We start from the raw sequence: 24,954 nt of genomic DNA on the forward strand, positions 1-24,954 counted from the left end.
CTTCTATACAATGTCAGTTCCCCTTTAATTCTTTGACGTGAAAGAAGAGCACCATAGCATGATGCAGACAGGTCATTCTGTTCGAATTAGTTGGGGTGCAAAGGGGGATGGTGGAGTTTTTCTCGTTGCTTCAGAAATCAAAAGAAAATGCAGTACCTGCTGGGTATATATCCCATGAAAGTTGCCAGCACTGTTCACCAGACAGCTCCCAGATAAGCAGATGGCTTCTTTAATGATTAAACCCAATTTTTCTAAAATGCTAATTAGCTAGAGAAAGATAATTTGAAAGTCTGTTATGCATTGCAGGAAATGTCTTTCATGTCTGTGTTATTTGCTGCTAAGAATCACACAGCTATCACCTGAGCAGGCTCAGTTTCTCTTTTTATTTAAATCGTGTGACTGTTCGATCTTAAGAAAAGGGGAAAGACTGTCAATGAAGAAAGGGAGAAGCCCCTTTCAGGATGAAATGCTCAATTAAAAGGAAAGCTATTTTTTTGTTTTCAAAAATCAGGCTTATTGTTACTTTTTGAACTCTGCATTTGGAACAGTGTGCTCCCTGACTTCATGGGGCATGTGCATCTCAATTCATAGTTCTGTGAATTTCCATCAAAACATGGAGAAACCACATTGCCTCTATGAAAATTGGTTCTGATTATGAGCTTGTCAAGCCAGAGGCCTTGATCAGAATGTGTTAGAAACAGTGAATTAAAATATTGGAGACCTGGACTTTGTTCTGGTCACCTAAATTTTCCTATATGATTCCTTATTCAGAACATAGATTAATAGGTTATACCCTCTCTTGTTTGTTGAGTAAACCATTCATCCTGTAGAATTTCCCACATTGTGAACTTGGCTGATATATTCTTGTAGGGTCATTTAATATGTTCTTTTATTATCTGCATTTCCTATGAACTGGGGAAGAACTAGAGGCTTCATTAGATTCAGGTTTCTTGTTTTGGTAAGAATTGTTCATATGTGATCCTTTATACTCCCTAATACATTGCATCAGGAAATACGTAATACTCAGATTGATTAGGGGGTGGGTGGCGGTTTTGCCAACCTGGTGCATCCATTATGAAGTCTCACATCAGCCTGTCACTTAATGGTTTTTTAAGCTACTGATGATGATTGCCTAGATTTATTATTTTATTAGCAGTTTCAAAATGGTGACATCCTAATTCTATCATTCTGTCTGTATTTATTAAGTGCCTTTCTCTACTTAACTGTTTGGTTACCTGAAATATAGTTCATATAGGAACTCAAGATAAATGTTTGATTTCTTCCCATTATTTTACAATTTCAGAATTGATGCCATAAACAATTTTATACATTGGCCAACAGGAACTCAAGATAAATGTTTGATTTCTTCCCATTATTTTACAATTTCAGAATTGTTGCCATAAACAACTTTATACATTGGCCAACAGTATCTCTATGGTCTCAGGGATTTTAACATGTTTGATTTTTTTTAATATTTTACAGTAATTCATGTTTGGATGTTCAAAGTATCTGATCTTTGGCCAATTGAAGCCCCTTCTGGTTGTCTCTTGTGGGGTTTGTTTTTTTCTTTTTGAGATCACCCCAGAAATCTTTGAGAGTTTCCCTGTTTCCTGGCATGACTAGATATTCTCAATGCATTTTGTGCACTGTCTTCACCATGACTGAAATCAAGCCATTTCTTCCTGAAACCCTGGTTTCTTTGAGTGGGAAATGGCACTTAGAGACCACAATCTTGCTGCAAAGGGTGATCACTGAATCAAGACAAGATTGCTTCTAGACCCACGTCAACTACCCTCACCACAATCTTTAACCCTGTTGTCAGCTTATCTTTCTGCCATATCTGACAAACCAACATCTAAGTCATCCCCTTTGTCTTTGTCACTAGGAAGAAAAAGGTCATTGGCATATAAAATATGGGAGAATATTTTTATGACCTCAGAAAATACCTCAAAACTATAATAGACATAATTGATACATTTGAATATATCAAAATTATAAACTACTATAAACAAAATAACACCATAAACAAAATTTTAAAATAAGCTATAGATTTGAAAAACAATTTTTAATATTTATATGTCAAAGTACTTACTAGTAACTTAAATATTAAAAAATATCTGGACATCAGTGTGCCAAGTGGCTCAGTTGGTTAAGCATCAGACTTTTGATATTGACTCAGGTCATGATCCCAAGGTCATGGGATCAAGCCCCGTGTCACTCTCCACATTCAGCAGGGAGTCTGCTGGAGATTCTCTCTCTCCCTCACTCTCCCTCTGCCCGTCCCCCCTGTGCTCACTCTCTCTCTCTCTCACAAATAAATAAATAAATCTTTTTTTAAAATCTGGACATCAATAAGAAAAGGCAACTCAGATAGAAAAATTGATATAAAATATACATAGGCAATTTACAGACTAACACTGTATATATAGCTAAATAACATTTGAAAAGATAACCAGCCTCATATATAATCACGAATATATGAAACTGCACAGTGTGAGATGCCATTTTTTACCCATCAGATTAGCAAACATTTTTGTAACTGATATCAAGGGTTGGTGAGTATGTGGGAAAACACAGTTTGTTTCCCATTATCCCTTTGTTTCCCATTATCCCCCCTACATAAACACACACACACACACACACACACACACACACACACACAGCACATGAAGGCCAAATTATTTGCTTTTCTTATTTCTATTAACAACTAAGAACTTTGTACTACCAGTGACCAAAATACTAAAATAAATCTATTTTGCTTTGCCTTTATCTTTAAAAAGGAGAAACTTACAAATTCAGAATCAGATGTAAAAATATTTTAAGTGTGATTTTTATATTTTTCCATGGAGGAAGGAGTATTTTTGACAATAAAAAGACCATGATATAGGATAAGTTAATAAGAAACTGTAGACCTGGGTTGGGAAGAATGATTGGTGAATATATGTTTTAGAAAAGCCAACTGGTCAGTCAAATGACCACAGAAATGCCTGTAATACTAAATATTTAATAATTTAATAATATTTATAATAAAATTCTGGACACTGATTAAATGCAGTTGTATCATTCTCCTATTGCTGCTTTAACAAATCACTACAAGCTTAGTGGCAAGTTAATATCTCTCAGTTTTCTAAGTTGGAAGCCTGGTGCATCTCCCTGGCCTCAAATCAAGGTGTTAGCCTGACTGCATTCCCTTCTGGATATTCTAAGGGAGGATCTTTTTCCTTGCCTTTTTCAACTTCTAGAAACCACTCAATTTGGCTTGTGACCCCTTCCTTCAAAACCAGCAAGAGTAGGTTGAGTCCTTCTCACACCACATCTCTTTGACCTACTCTACTGCTACTTAAGATGTCCTCTGATTCCTTCAGGCCACCTGGATTATTTAGGATAACTTCATTCTCTTACAGTTAGCTAATTAGCAACCTCAATTTCATCTCCAACCTTCATTCTCTTTTGCCATGTAGTTTAATACATATTCATAGGTCCCGAGATCAGGAGGTGGACATCTTCAAGGGGTTCTTCTCCCTAGTGAATGACCTCTGGGTCCATGCACAGGGGACATTTAGCCCCTTCTGGGCTAAAGCTAGTGCTCCTGGAATAATCTTTTTTAGTTGCTCTGTCCCATGATGGTTGCTAGAGCGCCTAAAGAAATAGGTTGTATTTGCTCCTCAATAAATTAACCAACAGCTATATTTTAAACTTGGAATAGAATGATTTTGTTCAAAAATGTCATCCTATATGTTTATGAGCTTCTTGGATACTTAGTTCTGCATAGCCAAGGGGTCACCTGGACTTGATGATAATATCACCACTTAAATTAAAACACGAAGTTTTCTTTTTGATCGGTCTCCACTTTCCCTATGTGCAGATACCAGAGGCTTGCTGTTTTTGTTAAGACATTCCAGTTTTTAAGTGAGCTTAACAAATGTCATCAAGAAGAAACTGGAGGTACCATTCCCATATGACATGCATTAAAAATTCCTCTCTTTCTCACTTGTATTTATAGCCTGATAGAGGATCAACACTACACCAATTTAGTCTTGCTACAAAGTGACATTTTTGAAACCGTTAAATTTCAAGATAATGTGCACACATGGAATTCAGCAACATAAGCTGGCTATGAGTGGGGACCCGCCATTACTAATGTCACTTTATTCTCATTTTCCTCTATTGTGGATTGTACCCGTTTCATATTTTTATGCCATGGCTCGTTCCAGTCCCTCTGGATCCATACTGCCCTGACATGAGGAATAAGACTAACCAAATATCACTAAGGATGACAGATACTGCGTCTATGATGTCTACTGCTGACTTTTTTTAGTGTTTAAAAGTCTTGAGCTGGTTTGGGAGATTACTTTAGTTGCTCCTGGGAGCAGGGAGTTACTCCCAAGAGGAAGTTGGGTTTGTTGGGAGGGCGCCATCTGCAGGTGGATTTTGTTGGAGTGCGTGTGGGTGTTGGTCCTTGCCGCAGCATCGTTCAGAGCAATTCAGCTAAAAACACAAGTCCAATGATTACAAAACGGGAGCTCTCATTGTCCAGGCACACAAGCCAAATATGGAACGATGTGGGGTTAGTAGGGCCTGAGGGCCTCACAAAGAATTTCTCTTTGGTGGGAAAGAAAACTGAGGGAAGTGGAGAAGGTGCCTGATCAGACAGGTAAAAATGAGGGGGGTTGATAACACATATAGTGCATTTCAAGATGGACCCAAAGGCTTTTCCTCCAAGGCTGTTACAAGAATAATGTTAAATGCAAATTATTTTTTTCAAGTTGTGGGGCTTTTTTTATTCCTTTTCACTGCTTAGACAAAAGTAAAACATCGACATCCATGAGCTGGCTGTGTGTTGAAATGTAATTCATGTACTTCCAACTTATTTTTAGAAGGAAGTCTATCTTTTCCAAATATTTCACTTTCTAAGTTTGGGAGAAAGACCAGCTTTTTATTCAGTTTGTGTGATAAAACTCTGTTCTTTGAACCTCCTCAATATAAAATACACATGGTTTATGCTTGTGTGTGTGTGTGTGTGAGAGAGAGAGAGAGAGAGAGAGATTGATCCTGACAGCTACTTATCGAAGAGATGGACATCGCTTTTCATTTCTCTAGCTGGTGTGCATTTCTTTGCGGATGCCCTGACCTGTCAGAGAGACATTCCTGGGCATCTTCACCACTAGGTCACCCGAAATAAAGCTGTAGCCTCAAGTGATGTGTTAGTACAATTCATCCTCACTTCTCAGTCGCAGGATAGAAAGATGTCAGACAAGTGTTCCTTTAGCCACATCAGCCAGTCATTTTATCTCTTCACACAGTCAAGAGGTAAATTCTGAAAGAGACCCAGCAAAGAGCAAAATCTTGACTTGTCTTAACATGAAACTTTATTCTTTGTGATCAACACATGCCATATTTATTCGTCAATGTTTACTGTCAATAGTAACCAGAAGGCGGCTGGATAGGCGATGAGTGTGCTTTATAGTACTGTGTCTATAAGAGACAGATTGAGTGCCTTTCTTTGATGATGATACAGTTAGTGGTGATATTAGAAGAACCCTCTTATCTCGGTGAACCACTCTAAAGTCCCAGCTGGCAAAGTAAATAGCCTTTATTCTCAGCACCCAGATTCAAGCAATGGATAAATTTTGGTCAGTGATGCCAACGACACTCTCATGGAGATGATTTTATCTCGACAAAGAAAAACAATGCCACATGTCTGGAGTTTCTCTAGCCTTGTGACCTTGGGCAACATAATCCCACCGTGCCTCAGTTTCCCCCTCCCTAAGATAGGAATGATAATAGTAATTTCCTCACTGGGCAGTTGTAAGAACTAAGAGAGTTAATGAACATAAAGTTCCTGGCTTACCTGAAGTTCTACGTAAGTTTTTATAATTATTATCCTCATTGTTTTTGTTTGTAGTGCTAGTTCTTTCAAATTGAAATAATTAAATGTCAGACCACTGTTGTTTTTTCCCTTAAAATTTTACCTTTAAAAACAACATTATCTAGTAATTCTCACAGATCCATCTTTAAGGAGACAGCCCCATATTTGCTTAGGCTTATTCAGCTGGATCTTAGCAATTTGGTATAATGTATGCATTCTTTGACTCAGCCAATATCTATTTCATCCCTACTGTGAGAAAAATTAAATACGTCTTCTCGGTTCCAGCCTCCGCCCCAGTCCTTAATTAAGTCAGAGCACACACTTAATTGCAGAAGCCAGGACCCAAAAGCCATTTGCCTCTTCATTCTTATGTCTATATGCAATTTGAAAATCCTCAAGTTTTCCCATCCCAGTAGAATTTTAAATGCCAAATAGCTTAAAAAATGAAGACACCTTTTCTATAGCTGACAGGTTATCTTCAGGTGAGTGCCACTAAGTCATTTCTCATCCAGGATCTTTGTTGATATAACCCAACACAGCAGAGTCTCTAATAGGAATGGGAGAGGTGGCAGCCATGTTTTTTGGTGAAGCCATGTTTTTGGTGAAGCCATACTTTTTGGTAAGTTGCAATAAACAGAGTGACTAGGGTGCATATTGACGTTGAGTCTTGGATTCTTTCTCCTTGAATTTGCTGGGTATCAGTGACAATATGCCCTTCCATCCTGATCCTCTCACAGTTTCCGGTCAGTTTAATTTCAGAGTGGAGATGAGAGGAAGTGTTACTTCTGCTTCCTTTGCAAACATGCCGCACTAGGGTCCTGACTGGCAGGAATTCTGAAGGACACATAGCTCAAGAGGTCATTCTTCACCATACTTCCTTTACTGGTCCCAATTCATACTGTCATATACTGAATAACTTGCCAAATGGTTTTCTCCCATTTCTTTCACCCCATCACATTTTTTTTTCTTATTTTTATGCTAGGAAATAAAAGAGAAATAATGGAATATAATGAGCATGAAGAACCATTCTTTTAGTTTGAATCTGTCTCACATTTCTCTCCTTCCCCACCATTATTCAAGTTTGGAAATTTGGGGCTGTAACATTTTTTTTCTCCCTCTAATTTTATTCCAGACATTATTGTAATTTTTTTAATTTTTAGAATAATTTTAGGTTCACAGCAAAATTGAGCAGTCAGTTCAGTGTTCCCATATGCCCTCTGCCACATACATACCACCTCCTTCACTCTCAACACCCGACACTAAAGTGGTACACTTGTGACAACTGGTAAACCTACACTGTTGTGTCATTATTATTCCAAGTTCATAGCTTACATTAGGGCTCACTCTTGGCAGTGTCATGCTGTAGTTTTTAAAAACTGTGTAATGACATGTATCCACTCAAACAGTATCATAAGGAGTAGTTTCACTGACCTCAAAATGCTCCATGCCCTGCTTAGACATGGCTCTTTCCCCACCAACCCCTGACAAACACTGATCTTTTTATTGACTCCACAGCTTTGCCTTGTCCAGAATGGCAAATAGTTGGAATGAGACAATATGTGGCCTTTCCAGATTGACTTCTTTGACTTAGCATCGTGCATTTGTTTCCTCTGTGTCTTTTCATAGCTTGAGAGCTCATTTTTTTTTTAAGATTTTATTTATTTATTTGACAGAGACAGCAAAAGAGGGAATACAGGCAGGGGGAATGGGAGAGGGAGAAGCAGGCTTCCTGCTGAGCAGGGAGCCCAGCGTGGGGCTCTATTCCAGGACCCTGGGATCATGACCTGAGCCGAAGGCAGACGCTTAACAAGTGAGCCACCCAGGCACCCCTGATAGCTCATTTCTTTTTAATGATGAATAAATCCATTGTCTGGATATGCCACAGTATATATTTATCCATTCACCTACTGAAAGTCATTTTGGTTGCTGTCAAGTGTGGGCATTTATGAATACAGCTGCTATAAACACCTGTGTGCAGGCTTTTGTGTGATATAAGTTTTCAGATCTTTTGGGTAAATACCAAGAAGTGTGATTGCTGGATCATACGCTAAGAGCATGTTTAGTTTTGTTTGAAACTGCCAAAGTAACTTGCGAAGTGGCTGTACCAATTTACGTTCCCACCAGCAATGTATGAGAGTTCCTGTTGCTCTACTTCCTCGTCATCATTTGGTGTTGTCAGTGTTGTGGATTCTGGCCATTCGAATAGGTTCATAATGGTATCTTGTTATTTTAACTTGCAGCTACCTGATGACATAGGATGTGGAGCATCTTTTCATATACTTACATGTCATCTGTAAGGATTCTTTGGTGAGGTGTCTGTTAGGGTCTCTTGCTGACTTTTTAATTAGGTTGTTTTCTTATTGTGGACTTTTAGGAGTTCTCTGTGTATCTGTATTTAGATCTTTATTCCTTTCTAGTATTTGCATTCAATGCCAGAAATTCCCCTCTAATGGCTGCTTTTGCTGCCTTCAACAAATTTTGATAAGTTGTATTTTCATTTTCACGTAGTTTAATATTTTTTTAATTTCTCCTGAGATTTCTTCTTTGACCGATGTGTTAAGAAGAGTGTCCTTTAATTTCTATGCATTGTAGGATTGTCCAGCTGTCTTCTCATACTCGTTCTTAATTTAGTTCCACTGTGGTCTGAGAACATACATTGCATGATTTCTATTCTTTTGAATTTATTAAGGTGTGTTTTATGACCCAGAACATGTTCTATCTTTGTGAATGTTCTCTGTGAACTTGAGAAGAATGTATATTCTAATACTCTCAACTGAAGTATTCAATAGCTGTCAGTTATATCAAGTTGATTGATGATGCTATTGAGTTCAACTATGTCCTTACTGATTTTCTGCCTTGTGGATCTGTCCATTTCTGATAGAGGGGTGGTGAAGTCTCCAGCTATGATAGCGGATTCATCTGTTTCTCTTTGCAGTCTGTCAGTTTTTGCCTCACATGAGTTGATGCTCTATTGTTAGGCACATTAAGAATTAGGTCTTCTTGTATAAGTGACCCCTTTATCATTATGTAATGCCCTTCTTTACTTCCCATAACCTGCCTTGCTCTGACATTCTGCTGTCTGAAATTAATGTAATTCCTGCTTTCTTTTGATTAATATTAATATCATATATTTTTTCTCCATCTCTTTACTTTTCATTTATTCGTATCTTCATTTTTAAAGTGGATTTCTTATAGACAGCATATTATTCGGGTCTTGTGTTGTGATTCACTCTGACAACTTCTGTCTTTTAATGGGTGTTAAGACCATTAATACATAAAGTGATTATCGATATTGTTGAATTACTTTCTACCAGATTTGTTACTGTTTTCTATTCATTGCCCTTCTTTGTTCCTATTTTTGTTTTTCAGTCTTTCTCTGCCTTAGTAGTTTGAACTGAGCATTTTATATTTTTCCATTTTCTTTCTTAGTTTTTTAAACTCTTTTTAATGTTACCCTAGAGTTAGCAATATACATTAAAAACTAATCCAACTCCACTTTCACATGACATTATACTGCATCATAGATGGTGTAAGTACTTTATAATAACAAAGGATTCCTCATTCCTCCCTCCTATCCTTTGTATCATTGGTGTCACTCATTTTACTTATACATAAACTATCATCAGCTATATTGTTGCTATTATTAAAGTGAACAAACTGTTATTTACTGGTCAATTAAAAATAAGAAAAATAGAAGTTTTTATTTTACTTTTCTTTACTCCTTCTCTATCCTCTTCCTTTTTTTATGTTGATCTGAGTTTCTGATCTTTATAATTTTCCCTCTTACTGAAAAACTCCACTTAAAAATTCTTGCAAGGCAGACTACTGACAATAAATACCCTCATTTTTCATCTGAGAAAATCTTTGTTTTTCCTTCATTTTTAAAAGATAATTTCACAGGGTACAGAATTCTAGGTTATTTTTTTCTCTCTCTCAACATTTTAAATATATCACTCCACTATCTTCTTCCTTACCTGGTTTCTGAGGAGAAGTCAAATACAATTCTTATTTTTGTTCTTCTATAAATAAGGTGTTCCCCCTCCCCCACCCCATGGCTTCTTTCAAGTTTTTTTCTCTATGTTTGACTTTTTTCAGATTGACTATGATATGCCTTGGTGTAGATTTGTTGGTGTTTATCCTTCCTGGTATACTCTTAAGCTGCTCAGATCTGTTTTGGTGTCTGACTTAATTTGGGGAAAATTCTCCATCACTACTGCCTCAAATATTGTTTCTATCCCTTTCTTCCTATTCTGGTTTCTCACTACTTGTATATTACACCTCTGTAGTTCCACAGTTTGGGGGTATTCTCTATTTTCTCAGTCTTTTTTTCCTTTGCTGTTCAGTTTTAGAAGTTTCTATTGTTGTATCTTTCAGCTCAGAGATTCTTTCCTCAGCCATGTTCACTCTCCTAATGAGCCCATCAGACGCATTCTTCATTTCTGTTAACAGCTTTTTTGATCTCTAGCATTTCTTTTGTTTGTTTGTTTGTTTGTTTGTTTTTGTTTTTTTACTTAGAATCCCCATCTTTGCTTATGTTATCCATTGGTTCTGGCATGTTGTCTACTTTTTCCATTAGAGCCCTTGTCATATTAATCAAAGTTATTTTAAATTCCCAGTCAGATAATTCCAATTCCTGCCATCTAACTTATTCCAATGCTTGCTCTGTCTCTTCTGGTTCTTTTGCCTGTTAATATGCCTTGTAATTTTTGATTGACATCCAGACTTGGTGTACTGAATAAAAAGAATTGCTATGAATAGGTCTTTTGTAATGTGATAGTAGGTATTAGAGAAGGAAAGGCATTCTATAGATCTATGATTAGGTCTTAGTCTTTTAGTGAATTTGTGCCCCTGGGCTATGTCCTTCATCCCTGGGCTACTGCTTCTCAGTAACCTGCCACTAACTGGGACAGGATGGCTGTAGGGAGCTAGAGTTGGGTATTTCTCTTCCCCTAGATCCCTTACGCTTTGATAAAACCCCAACCAGTTAGCCTCTAATAATACTTCCTCTTGAGGGCCAACCCATTCAAGAAGCACAGAAATGCTTTGCTCTGGTGTATTTCAAAATGGCTTCTTTCTACCTCCTTATGCTGAAAGCTGGAGGGTTTTGCTTTGTTTTGTTTTGTTTTGTTTTCTCCCATATTTACTTTGAAGACCTGGTAGGGTTCTTGGGGATAAAACACACAAAAGTGTGGGGATCCTTTAAGACTGGATGCCCTCCTAGAGTTTTTAAGTCTCAGACTTGTCCACCTGAGCCTCAAGTAACTCATCAATTACAGATTAGGCTTTCCTAGACTGGTGCTGATTCCCCCAGAGCTTTTTGCTCATGGACTTCTGCTCTGGTGGGTCATGATTTTTTGTATTCACCTGTTTGTCTCCGTGATTTTGGCAGCAGCAGTTTGTCCTGTGACCTCAATGACCTCAATTACCTGACAAAGCTAAGGAGAGTTGCCAAATTTCAGTTTGTTCAGCTTTTTACTTGTTAGAACAGAGTGATGACTTCTAAGCTCTTCACATGTTGCATTTTTTAAATTTTATTTTTATTATATTATGTTAGTCACCATAAGCACATTATTAGTTTTTGATGTAGTGTTCCATAATTCATTGTTTACATATAATACCAAGTGCTCCATGCAATACATGCTCTCCTTAATACCCGTCACTGGGCCAACCCATCCTCCCCATCCCCCTGCCCTCTGAAACCCTCAGTTTGTTTCCTGGAGTCCATAGTTTCTCATGGTTTATCTCTCCCTCTGATTTCCCCCTTCATTTTTTCCTTCCTTCTGACAATGTCCTCCATGCTATACCTTATGTTCCACATATAAGTGAAACTATATGATAATTGTCTTTCTGTGCTTTACTTATTCCACTCAGCATAATTCCCTCCAGTTCCATCCATGATGATGCAAATAGTGGGTATTCATCCTTTCTAATGGCAGAGTAATATTCCATTGTATATATGGACCACATCTTCTTTATCCATTCATCTGTGGAAGGGCATCTAGGCTCCTTCCATAGTTTGGCTATTTTGGCCATTGCAGCTATGAATATTGGAGTACATGTGCCTCTTCTTTTCACTACATCTGTATCTTTGGGGTAAATACCCAGTAGTACAATAGCTGGGTCATAGGATAGTCTATTTTTTTTTAATCTTATTTATTTGACAGAGAGAGATCAGAAGTAGGCAGAGCAGCAGGCAGAGAGAGAAGGGGAAGCAGGCTCCCCGCTGAGCAGAGAGCCCGATGTGGGGCTTGATCCCAGGACCCTGAGATCATGACCGGAGCTGAAGGCAGAGGCTCAACCCACCGAGCCACCCAGGTGCCCCGGGTAGTCTGTTTTTTTAACTTTTTGAGGACTCTCCAAGCTGTTTTCCGAAGTGGCTGTACCAACTTGCATTCCCACCAACAGTGTAACATCCTCTCCAACATTTGTTGTTTCCTGCCTTGTCAATTTTTGTCATTCTAATTGGTGTAAGGTAGTATCTCAGTGTGGTTTTTATTTGAATTTCCCTGATGGCTTATAATGTTGAACATTGTTTCATGTGTCTGTTAGCTATTCATATGTCTTCTTTGGAGAAGTGTCTGTTTATGTTTTCTGCTCATTTTCTGACTTGGTTATGTGTTTTTTTGGGTGTTGAGTTTGAGAAGTTCTTTATAGATCTTAGATACCAGACCTTTATGTATGGTGTCATTTGCGAATATCTTCTCCCATTCCATGGGTTGACTCTTTGTTTTGTTGACTGCTTCCTTTGCAGTGCAGAAGCTTTTTATCTTGATGAAGTCCCCAAAGTTCATTTTTCACTTTTGTTTCCCCTGCCTTTGGAGATGTGTCTTGAAAGAAATCTCTATGGTCAACTAATCTTTGACAAAGCAGGAAAAAATATCCAATGGAAAAAAGACAGTCTCTTCAATAAATGGAGCTGGGAAAACTGGACAGATATATACAAAAGCATGAAACTCAACCATTCTCTTGCACCATACCCAAAGATAAACCCTAAATGGATGAAAGACCTCAATGTGAAACAGAAATCCATCAAAATCCTAGAGAACATAGTCAGTAAGCTCTTCGATATCGGCTACATGTTGCATTGTAAACAGAAGTCTTCTCTTTAATGTTTTATGATCCATTTTTAGATATTGTTAGGAATTTATTATTATCATTATCATCATCACTATTATTAAGGGTCTTTGAGACTCATGCAGTCCAAATTTGGAGATTGGAGATTGAAATACTTTAGGCAACAATTTGTTAAAAATCAAAATGGAAAGTAAATTTCCTTGCATCTTTAGATAAGATTGGAAAGAGAATTCCCTTCACTTTAGGGGTTTCCCTGAACAAAACACTTCATTTCATTATGTTTGCCAAGTTTTTCTGACAGTTTTTAAAGTTTTCATTTTAAAAAATACAGATTTGAAACACAAAGCTTAGAAGGGAAATAGAAGAAAAGAGAAAGGAAAACTTCCATTTATCCCAGTCATTCCCAAGCCTCAGTTCTAAATCCAGTATTCTTCAGCCTCTGTAATTATGGACTACGGCATTTAGCCCTATATGAGAACAAATGAAAACCCCAAGCAATGACGCCAAACCTCCTAACTAAGCCAGCTACTTTTGATAAGTAGGTTGTAGAAAAACTCTCCTTAATAACACTGTGGTATGATCATGATTAATTCAATTAACAAGCATATTGAATACCATCTCTTTGTGTAATTGGCTAGGTGCTAGTAAATTACTCTTCCTTTTTCAAAGCATAATATTTAGTTACAGGAAGTCAGAGTATTCATACAAGCTGGAGGTAATTATAAGGTAACTTGTAAGGAAATGTAATATAATGAAACTTTACTAGAAATAACACACTGTTCTAGAATGAGTGTCTTTGGGGTCAAGAGATCTGGAGTGCCCTCTTAGCACTACCATTCAGACAAATCACTTTACTTCTCTGAGGCCCATTTCCCACATCTGCAGATAAGGAATTAAGAAAGGCTCTTACAAGATTACTAGGATTAAATGAGGTAACACTTGTAGAGTACTGTCACTCACTATCTGTTGGGCACTATAAGTTAATTCCCACTCCCTTCTATTCCAATGCAATTAAGTATCTAAGTGCTATCATATTAATAGAGAGGAGAAGTACCACAAACATGCTGTTTGGGGGCCACACTATTTTAATTTTTTGAATTTGAGTTATTTGACAACACTTAAAATTAAAAGAGTCCACATAAAACCTGGATTTCTATTTTGTCTTGAAATTTATGATGTCTGGGACCTCCATGAGGGATCCATCTGCTGGAGTTTGAGGACATTGTGAGCCAGGTTTTGAAGAAGGTTCATGAAGAGAGTATGTTCTTGAAATAAGCTTGAAGCTGTGGATCTCTAACAGGACCTCTGACTTGAGCAGGCTCTCATGGGTCCTTAATGGGTTTCTTCTGTGCTTAAAGATGATCAGCAATGAAGTGTGTAGCTTGACATCACTGAAATTAGTTCACAAAGATGGAGGATTAGAAAGGAGATAGAGCTTTTCCAGTACAAGCTTAGCTTTTATGGGTGCACACACCCCCCATCCGCCAGCACCCACCTCCACCAACACCAGGAGCACATTTGCTGGCATCTCTAACCTATGAGGATTAGATTAGAACACAAGCAAGAAAGACAAAGAGGGAAGTCTGGTGAACTTGACGAGGCCCTTCTTCATGGGCAGAACAAGAGAGAATATGGAGGCAGACATCTGCATAAATCAGTCCAAAGCAAATCAAAGAAATTCCAGCAGAAAGGGGACTTTTTGCCTGAATTATGGAGCTAATTATCTCGGTCCTCCACGTCAGTGTTCCTGGGAAGACCTGGCTTACGGATGCTTTTCCAACAAGATGGCACATTGAGAAGTAGAGAGAAAATGTGTTATTGTAACTGCAGCTGTGGAGCCTGAGCCTGGTTGCTGCCTCTGTCCAGAACACCTGTGGGGAACATCCAAGCTCAGACCAGCATGGCTTGCTGGGGGAGAAAAGGGAGCTTTCGAGAAAACCATCATGGTCTGCATGCTGGCAAGAGAAGAATGTCAGCTCCCAAAGAAGCCACTCTGGGTTGCTTTTTAAAAACCTTTACAACTTTAGCACTGTCATAGAAGTTATAGATGATTTTCATCTTTCTGTTTAAAATGTATCTTTTTTTAACAACTTTTAGTAATAAAAAGGGCAACTTATTAATGAAACCCTTCTGCCTTCAAAGTATGAAATTAAAAGATTATTATAACTACAGGCAAGAAAGCATTTGGATTATGTGGCATTTGGAAATGACAATAAAGATTATCCATATGGTCTAATGTTGTCAATGTCTTACATTGCATTAGCAATCACCTAATATGGGTGTGATTTTGATTATGTGGCTCATTTTAAATTCTGCTGTGTCCTAGGTCAATCAGAGTCAAGATGATTTACTAGAAAGAGCTGCCATCTTCTTTTGTAAATGCTGTCGGTGCTTGAGCAGAATTAGAATATTTTGGGACATAATATCTTTGGTATTATGGTGCAATAGTCTTAAACCTTCTCACTTTATACCTTTTCCTTAAGCATCTCTCATTTTATTCTTGGTTGTCCTGGGTACATAAAACAACCTCCGGTAGTAAAAGCTGAAAATGTTTGTTTTTTCTGTTTATTTGTATGTCAGTTCTCTTATATTTTTATGGCTTTGTCCAGGTATTTGTAACTTGTGATGATGAGTTTTGGGTGGTCAGGGAGCAGGACTCAGATGCCAGAGTTAAACTGTCTCCAAAAGAATTGGTCATCTCTCTACCTCCCTTGGCCTTTTTGCATTCTCTTCCATGGAGGGAGGGGACATGGGGGCTTACCTCTCTGCTATACTCTCCCAGGGAAGCCAGCAACTTGAAACTTCATTACTTTCTGCTCTGCTAACCAGCTTAGGTGAGGAACTAATCTGGGGTCATGTGGAATTAAGTCCCATCACAGCTCCTGAGAAGTAGGAATATGCACTCCTGTGCACCTGACGTCTGAGCCCCTCTTGCCCTGGGCAGGCTGAACGTCACGGCCATCACCCTTTCTGCACATCCTCCAATGATATTACTTCCTTCACTCCTTGCCTGCTTTTGTGTCTTACTTCAACAGTATGCCTCGTAGATTCACCCTTGGATTCTTCCAGTTTTGTTTGGCAGATATTTCCCAGGGCATCTACTCTTTGCCACTGAATGTAGAAAATAATTTAGTAAAAAATTAGTAACTCCAGAAGCTTATCAATAACTAGATTACAATCGCATTATACCTTTAATTTAACTTGTAGTAGGAGAAGCAGAAAGTAATATTTTAGGCTGTGTGTTCCCGATATCACTGTGGGTTTCTGAGGATGGGCAGTGGATGTTCTTCATCTTTGTGTCTCTGCAGCTGGCAAAGAACCTGACATCGAGAAGGCACATAAATAGACGTTAGGGATGAATACGAGTAATTCAACAGAAAATATTCCCAATCATTACGCAGGACACATGTCAAGGCCCCATTTTCCATTCTCATGCATGTCTATATAATGAACTCTTTGTCCTAAGGAAACTGGCCAAGAAGCGGAAGGAGACGATGAGCAGCACGCGGCAGGAGATGACCGTGATGGTGAACTCAATGGACAAGAGCTATGCCGAGCAAGGCACCAACTGCGACGAGGCATTCTCGTTCATGGACACGCACAATCTGAATGGGAGATGTAAGTGCATGCATGGCTTAGCTTCGAATACATTGCTCTGGTTTTCCAGGATACTGGATAGTACTGGGGCATTGAAAAACAAAAACTCCCTGAAGAATTCTTACGCCCTATTGGTTTCTCCATCCCTTTCAGCAATTCTGAAAACTTCTGTGGGTGCCATGGCTTGCTTGGGAGAGGAGGATATGGCAGAGATGATAGGGCCAGACCAGGGAGCGCAGGAAGCCACAAGTAAGTTTCTATGGAGCCTTAGCATTGACATGAAGGCTTTTCTCTTCTTGAAGAGGAAGGCACCTGCTTCTCATCATCCGTTTTGTGGTTGAGATCCCGTTTGTAAGCTAGCCAGGTGTGGAATTACACAGGGAAGCCTGTTCTGAAGCAGCTCACTAAATGGCAGTAACAAGTTAATTGTTTATTTGTTTAGCTGACAGGTTCTGCCTTTATTATAGAGCTATTAGTGGCAATTAATAAGTTAAACTGTATTTCCACTTCACAAATCTTACATCTCACACCAGGTGGGTAAACCAAACTTCAGCTCATGCCTTCCCAGACTGCCACCTGTGATCCAGGTACAAGGCATTATTTTAGAAAGCAAACAATTCGATTGAGTATATACAGAACAAAAGGAGCAGTTGTGGTGTCCCTGGTGATCTTCTCAGAGACCGGAAGTAAATCCCACGTGGATGCCTGATTCTGTGGCTCAAGGCCATGCTGAGTTCAAGGACAGAGGTTCCTTTACTGTGTGAAACCCATACCCACAGACTGCCACTGCCACCAGCCACATAAATAGCATGTTGGACAGCAGAAAGATGGAACAAATGTGCAGCTATCACCAACACTAATAAAAATGCAGAAAGTTGGGAACCATGACTGAGAAGCACAGAAATTGGGTCTTAGGGGCTGGGGGAGAGGACTGACACCAGTGTGGACAATGTGTGCCATGCCTGGACCATCCACTCAGCCTGTTCTTTTGCTGCAGGCTCCCAGGCACCCCACCTGCCTGCCCTCTCTCTGGTCACTGTGTGGTCAGTGTCCGCCTCTCCCACGCTTTGTCCTTCTGCATTCAGTGGGGCTCCCCAGAGCTTCCCCGCAGACTGTTTTCTGTTTATGGTGACTACGGTTGCCTGCCTCTTCCTACTTAGAGACACTACATTCATTCATCTACACGCACACCTGGCCCAGTGGAGCAGGAGTTTAGCAGACACCTCTGTCGGCTCTCACCCCAGTGGGGAGGGTAGCTCTCTTCATTCTGGGTCATTGCCCTTTGCCCTTTGGTATCATCATATATATAACATATTTAATGGCCAAAATAAAGCAACTTATGATACACTGTTGTGGGCTGGGGTGGGAAGAGTCCTGCCTATCACCAAAGGGTTAGAATCTTGGTAGTAGTAGTTAGTTCTTCAATGTCATTCATTATAAAAGGGGCCACTCAGTTAGGTGTTCTCACTTTCTAGGATAATCCATTAATGTTCCAAATGTCCTATTTCATGGTGAAATTCCTCACGCATACATTTACTAGGAACTGTCTGCCCAGAGTAGAAACCTACATGACTGGTTTCTAGTCTTTTGAAGTCTGAACAACAGGGGTTATTTGCCTCTGGACAGGAAATTTAATTTGGCGGTTACTTCTTACAAAGTGAGTGTCTGTGGAAATCCATAAATGCTCAGGCAGAGAGGTTGCTGCAGAAACCAGCATCAGCTTCCATGGCTCATCTGCCACGAGCCATTATTTTATGCCTCCCGTCAATAAAGATGATGGAGGAAACACAGCAGTAGGCGTTCCATTTTCCTCCCACTCAGTAAGCAATGACGAGGTGCCATCCAATCCCCAACCATCGGAGTGACCCTGACGGTGACTTTATCATGGTTACTCTCTTAGTACCCTCAAAATAAGAGATGAGCTACTGGGGGAGGAAACGTGCAGGAGAGGGGCTCATTAGACCCCTAAGGCTTCCAGCCCCGAACCTATTACAAGTCTGGGTCGGTTTGAGGTCTTTTAGAGTTGGGAGGTGAGCAGCTTTTAGAAATGAGACTGTAAGAAAAATGAAATTGTAGAATTTAAAAATAAGCACAAGCATATTTATGAGAATGGGGAATAATCTGTCTACCAAAGCAAACGGGAGTTGTACCACCTTCTTTTAATATGGTATACAAAGGGAGAAAATAAATATGTACAGTGGGAATAGGTTTAATTTTTATACTAAATACAGAAGTATTAAAATATATTTTAAAGAGTGAAAAACATAGCTCATTTGTATCTGCTTTGAGCACTTTTGCCGATGACATAAAAATGTCTGCAGGTAACAGATGTTATTCTCACTGACCCTAACACATCTCATAAGTACTCAGGTTTCTTGTTCTTATTTTCACAAGTTACCCTCTTTTTTCCTGGCAGTTTACTATCAACATGCATTATAAATATGATAACTCTCTATTTTAGAGAAATATCTTATAAATGACAGGCAGCTTGCATTCTGGTTCTTGGTCTGCCATTTCTTAATTCTACATTTTAAAAATATAAACAGATAAATACTATCATAGAGGAACTTCTCTAGAAGAGCTAAAATATATTAACATGTCAGCAGAATAAAGATAACGTACACTATCCACAAGGATTTGGTACTTCTTCCCATAATAAAATGATGTAATTGGGTATTAGTGTCCTGTTCCAGAACTTTAGCATCAAATAAATCATATAACTACATCAGAAAGTTAAGATTTAGACTTACATTTAACCAACTTGAACACTTTAGCATATTCAAATCATTTATCCTTATACTTTAATGAAATGAAAGTGATTTTATAACACTAATCAATTAAGATGTTGAAGACAGTTCACAAACTACTTTTAAAAAAGGAAGGCCCCACTTTCAGTGAAATCAGATTAATTGGATGGGATTGACTTTCCCTCCCAATTACAGGGAGGAAGAGAAGGTCTAATAGTTAAATCCTGAGTCTTTCAGAGGACTATTTCAAAGAAAAATAAGCATTTTTTAAAAAACTGAAAAGACTAATAGAACAATATGTAGGCGTTCAGCTTTCACCTTAAATACAGTGCACATGAGACATCATCTTTATTTTTGTAGACCAGGTCATAACATTGTAGAACGTTCTCAGAATACCTGAGATAGGAGGAAAGAGAGGAGTTAGCAAAGTGTGAAAACATTGACATTCAGAAAATTTTCCAAAAGCCATGTGTAGACATCTCTTCATACCCTTAGTATTATTGCGGCGGGGGGGGGGGGGGGGAGCGGAACTGGCCTGATACTAGAATTCTACCAGCCAAGGCTAGAAGTCAAAATAGAAGACTAATGAATTTCTCAATTCAAAATGGCAGCAGGGGTGATGGGGATTCTTCTTCATTTGTAGAGTAAGAAAATCTTTTCAGTGGTAAAAGGGTGTTTGTCCTCTAAAGTACAAGTGATTGCCTGGAAACAGCGGGGAATGAGCGTATTTACCACGTAGACTTCAGTAGATGTCTAGCGTTTCTTCAGTCCAGTCTGTACTAGCACAGTGTCCTTCTGAGTGACTGTATTTCCGGTACTGCCTCTCTGCCCCTACTGACCAGTCCTTCTCTCATTTACAGCTGTGTCTTCACCCTCGTCCTTTACAATGAAAACGAATACACTGAGCACATCGGTGCCCAATTCTTACTACCCAGGTAACAGATTTTTCCATTGTCCCATCCACTCATAACCCCTTAGCGATCAGAACCAATCCACGCTCTCACGTTGTGTCCATGATGCTTGAGGAGCTTAATACGTTTGATGTGTTGTAACCCGATGCTTTCTATGGCTTTCTGCGGGGAAAGTGGGGGGCCTTTCATCAATCATTTACTGTTCTTTCTCTTTTTACTTTCTCTGCATTGACCTGCTTATGATGTATGACAGACCCATTTGTGCCAACTGCAATTTTAGGTGAGAACATTTCCCTTTATCATAGTTTATTGCAGGAGTAATTTAGAAAGTCAGTAGCCACTCTTTAGGAGCCTGGATTTCTGCTCTGTATGATGCAGGGATTTGTAAGCAGGACAAGTGGGTGGCGGGTGGCTTGGGGGGGGAGGGCATAGATAATAAAAAAGACTCTCCAAACAGTCTCCATTGATAAGAAGGTTTTGCCTCATGCATGTTGGGAACGACACCAAAAGATTCAAATGAACAAGCCCGGCTCTAGTATTTTCCCTTTCCATGTTCAGAATTTAAAGTCAGATTTGATCCCAAGGGAAAACACAGTATGTCATCACTCCGCTGTGTACTTCCAAGAGCTGAAATCTGTAATGTGACAGTCATAAAAGTAAAAATCGCTTATTATTTTCACTTGCCACTAAGCACTAAAACCTTCAATTTCAAAAATAGCATTTTTCTAATTATGCCCAATGTTATGCAGGAAAAAATGATCACAGCAGAGTTTGGGCCCCCTGCCCCTTCTCGGAGCCACTCAAGGCACCCCCAGCTTTCCAAAGTGTCTGTCACACAGTGGAATTTCAAAGGAGCTGATGTGTTCTCAGCAGCAAAGTGACAGGATGGCACTTTATAATCACATGGTTTATTATGTGTCAGATGTCACTAGAAATGAAATAAAATGTTAACCCGGTGGGGCAGAATGCATTGAAAATATAAAATGTTCCCCGCGGGGAGCCGGAAAAAATCCCATTTGCCCAATGTAAGAAGGTTCTGGAGAAATGGTATTACCTGACTCCGATAACCAAATAAGCATGAGCTGCTGTTGCATTTGAGATGCATCAATAACCCAAGCGTATCACGGCTGTGTTCTCTTTCTACTACTAACCTTACCGAGAAGGAGCACGATACAATTGACTTCAAGGCATATACCAATTCATAGTAGCAAAAGTTCCATCCCCAGCTCTTTGACTTCTGCTTCCTAATCCTCTTTACAAGGGTTGATATCTTTGCAACATAATTTTTTCCCCCTGTGCTTCTCTTTTCTCTAAGTTGTTACAATTTCTGTAGCTAGGGTGATTTGTTTTTCTTACGGTGTTTTCTGGACTTGAGCAAGGTCGTTGCCTGAGTTTCATGCGAACTCAGACAGAAGTGTCAAAATGGTCATGAACCCAAATTTTTGAATTGGCATCATTCTGACGGCTAACAAACACAGCTCACTAAAGCCTTCCTTCCACCCTTGAATGCCGGCTATATGGGGAAAAGGCTGCATTTTTATTCTTTTCCTAAGTAAGGGGCACAGGCTAATTTTAGGCACCAGAACAATGTAATCTACATGCAGATGACATTTGCAGAATCCTGTGATAGGCGGGGATTTATGATTTCTTTGTGTGCCACGGCATTCATTCTGCAGCTTCTTTAGTAGATGTTCTGACCTTGTGGGAGCCGGAGTGGGGAGGGCGAAGACGTGCACTGTCAGAGGGAAGAAAATGTTCAGATTGCACAGCAGGATTAAGATAAGCTTATTAAACAAATATCATTTTTTAAAGCCGTTGCTTTGTTATTACAAACACTAAGGTCATCTTTGAAACTTGGTTAGGCTTCTTTGCCAAAAGGGAATCACTTGAACAGATGATTCAAGTAGCAAAAATGATGCACATTCGTGAAAAGGAAGTCAGCCAGATTGACAAATAACCGTTATCACGTCTGGCTTATATATGTACCAGCGCTGCAAAAGGCAGTGCTTGGGAACCATTCCTCCCACGGTGTTTGGTGCAGCTATGAATCTATATACATATATAGTAAGGATGAACGAGATGAACTATATACATATATAGTAAGGATGAACGAGATGATCCCTGGACACCATGGGAAGAAGATAAGCTGGACAGACATCAGTGCTGGAGCCAAGAGGGTTTTGCTGTGACCTGGAGCTTGGCACCCTGAAATGGTGTATTATCTCCACCTTTTATGCTCATGTGCTAGGGTCCCCAGCCTAATGTACAGAGTTGTAGTATGCCTTTACGTCATTTGCTTCCAAAAAAACAAATAAATAAAAGAGAGCCAGAGAGAGAAAGGGAGAGAGATTGATAGGTAGGTAGGTAGATGTTGATGGACAGATTTTGATAGATAGATGTTGATGGGTAGACAGATATTGACAGATAAGTAGATAGAACTCCCCACACACACCTCAAAAATGGGACACTCATTTCAGTTCTAGATTTGTCAGCTGGTTCGTTGAGAACTGAAGATAGCCTATTAAAGAATATAGGTAGAATTAATTCACAGTTCTTCAAAAACTGTCAGAACTGTTAGTGAGAAGCTTTGTTTCTGATTTCCTCCGAGGCATAATTTTTAATTGAAAACATTGTTGGTAATTTTTAAGCCAATATAAGAAATCAATGTCAAATGCCATATTTTATCAGTAATCATTGTTTTTAAGTCAGAGCAAACTGATTAACCAGTAATTTCAGTGGCATCAAGAATTTCTCATTGTGTGGGTGACCCAGTTTCATGCCACAGGTGGCATGAGAAGCCTTCTATTCCCTCTCCGATGTCTGTGTACTCGATAATAGCCCTCATTTCTGGGATGGCCTCGGTCGTGTTTAACGGGTCCTGCACGCTAGTAATGAGGCCAAGCTCATCATAATGCAGCGGGCACGATCAGTACAGTGGTGACAGTGGTGGCCACCCTGGGAATTAAACCTTCCAAGAATGCCTTGCCCTAGGACCAGAGCCCTACCCGGCTATGGTGTCTCCACCAGAAAGGCCCAGATGATTCATTTAGGGGAAGTTTAGAAGGTCAGTCCACAATGGAGGGCATTTAATTACGTTCATCCCAAAAGGTACAAAACGGAGAGAATGAGAGAGGCACAGGGGGGAAACTAATTAATGTTCCATTTATTTTCGTATCAAGAACAGAACTTCCTGCTGGAGTAGCTGAAAGCTCCAGGGAGTCAGTCCTTCAGCAGGGATCCCGTACCCCACTTTAGGGGCTTGGCAGTTGCCAGCAAGCAGATCGGACGCGAAAACATCCCGGTTTCTTTGTGACTGTTCTAATAGAATGGGAGCGTCTGAATGGCTAATCAAAGCAAATCCAAATGAAAACGAAAATCATAAAATCAGCGTACCACTCCTTTTTATTTTGTCTTTGTGTCTTTAGCCACCTTGTGGTGATCCAGGTGCCATTTCAGCGACAGCAACATAGCTACACACTTGTGTACCACCTTCCATACCATGCATCCCCAGGGGCTTTGCGACGCAGATAGAACTGAGGTTGGAAAACCAGGCCCAGCCGGCCGAGTGCCCCTGAACGAAATTTCCCCTGGAGCTGAATCTCTCAGTTTAAAAAAAAGTAATAATAATCAAAATAAATAATAATAATAATACCCATAGCTGAATTCCCTATTCATAAACACTCTGGGAATTTTTTTTTAAATGAACATGTCCCTCTGAATATATGTTTTAATTCTCTATACTCAAAATCAATTTTGATTTAACATTCTCTTTTTAAGTGAAGTTCGCATTATATTTTATGAGACACAGCCTCAATCACAGAATGGCTAAAGGGATTCAGCATTATAATGAGCTAACCTGTAGCGCGTGGAACCCTTAATCTAATAGCCCTTTCCTGCATCAGACATCTTTTAATAGCTACAGTTTCTGTAGTTCGTTAATCTAATGTACTAGGAGTCTTCCATTAAGATACAGCCTTTTTAGGCTTATTTGATCAAATTTTGGCATTAGTTTTATAGTACAACTTGGTTGACGTGTTCGAGAAATTTAAATGAGAAAATGTGTCAAATACAAAGACTTATTTAGTCATTACTTAGTTCACAGGGGATGAAAAGCAATTATGATACTATTTTAACCTCCTCTTTGGTTTTGAGGACTTCAATAAAACACCCCCATCCTAAGGTGATGGGAGGATTGAGGCTTTGACCTCTGATCACCTGCAGATAGAAAACTTAACCATAAAAGTAAAGCTCAGAATAAAAACTACCTGTAATTATTCACACAGTACTATTGCTTATGCCCTGTTTCCTTTTTCTCCTCCTCTTTTCTCCTGATATGTACCTTCTTAAAAGTGCCAATAAATGGTAAGTTCCCCCATTCGCCCACGGAAAAGGTGTGGAGGGAGTGGGAGTGTGTGTCTTATCTGTAGATTCTGACAAAGCCAGCTGGTTCTGCTGTGTGCCGGCCTGCATGTTAGCTCTTGTAGAACATTCCATGTGTCATGCGCTGGTCCACAACCTTCTGTCAAGCTTTCTGACACTGTAGCATGCCAGTGACTCATCCGCTTTCTATTTCTTCTGCTCTCTTTGGATTTCATGTGTCAAGTCCACATTTTCATTGCTAGCTTTACAAGCCAACCCATTTTGTGCACTTTTACTTTGCTCACAGAACATTTGTACAGAGTTTATTTACGTCATCATACAAACTAGTTAACGAATCTTTGGAAGAGGACAAGACTGGTTTTGTGCCAGGCCTTGG

At 39.4% G+C, this 24,954-nt stretch overlaps 1 protein-coding gene across 1 annotated transcript in view; it reads left to right on the plus strand.

Moving 5' to 3' along the window:
• PTPRM (protein tyrosine phosphatase receptor type M) overlaps nucleotides 1-24,954 on the plus strand; it is a 777,217-nt gene that overhangs the window by 618,971 nt on the left and 133,292 nt on the right. Inside the window, 3 exon segments of the mRNA XM_080821527.1 lie at nucleotides 16,410-16,561; nucleotides 16,694-16,789; nucleotides 20,148-20,222. Of these exon segments, the coding sequence (XP_080677653.1) occupies nucleotides 16,410-16,561; nucleotides 16,694-16,789; nucleotides 20,148-20,222 (323 nt within the window).

Source organism: Martes martes, assembly GCF_963455335.1.
Source record: "Martes martes genome assembly, chromosome: 13".
NCBI classification, from domain to species: Eukaryota; Metazoa; Chordata; class Mammalia; order Carnivora; family Mustelidae; genus Martes; species Martes martes.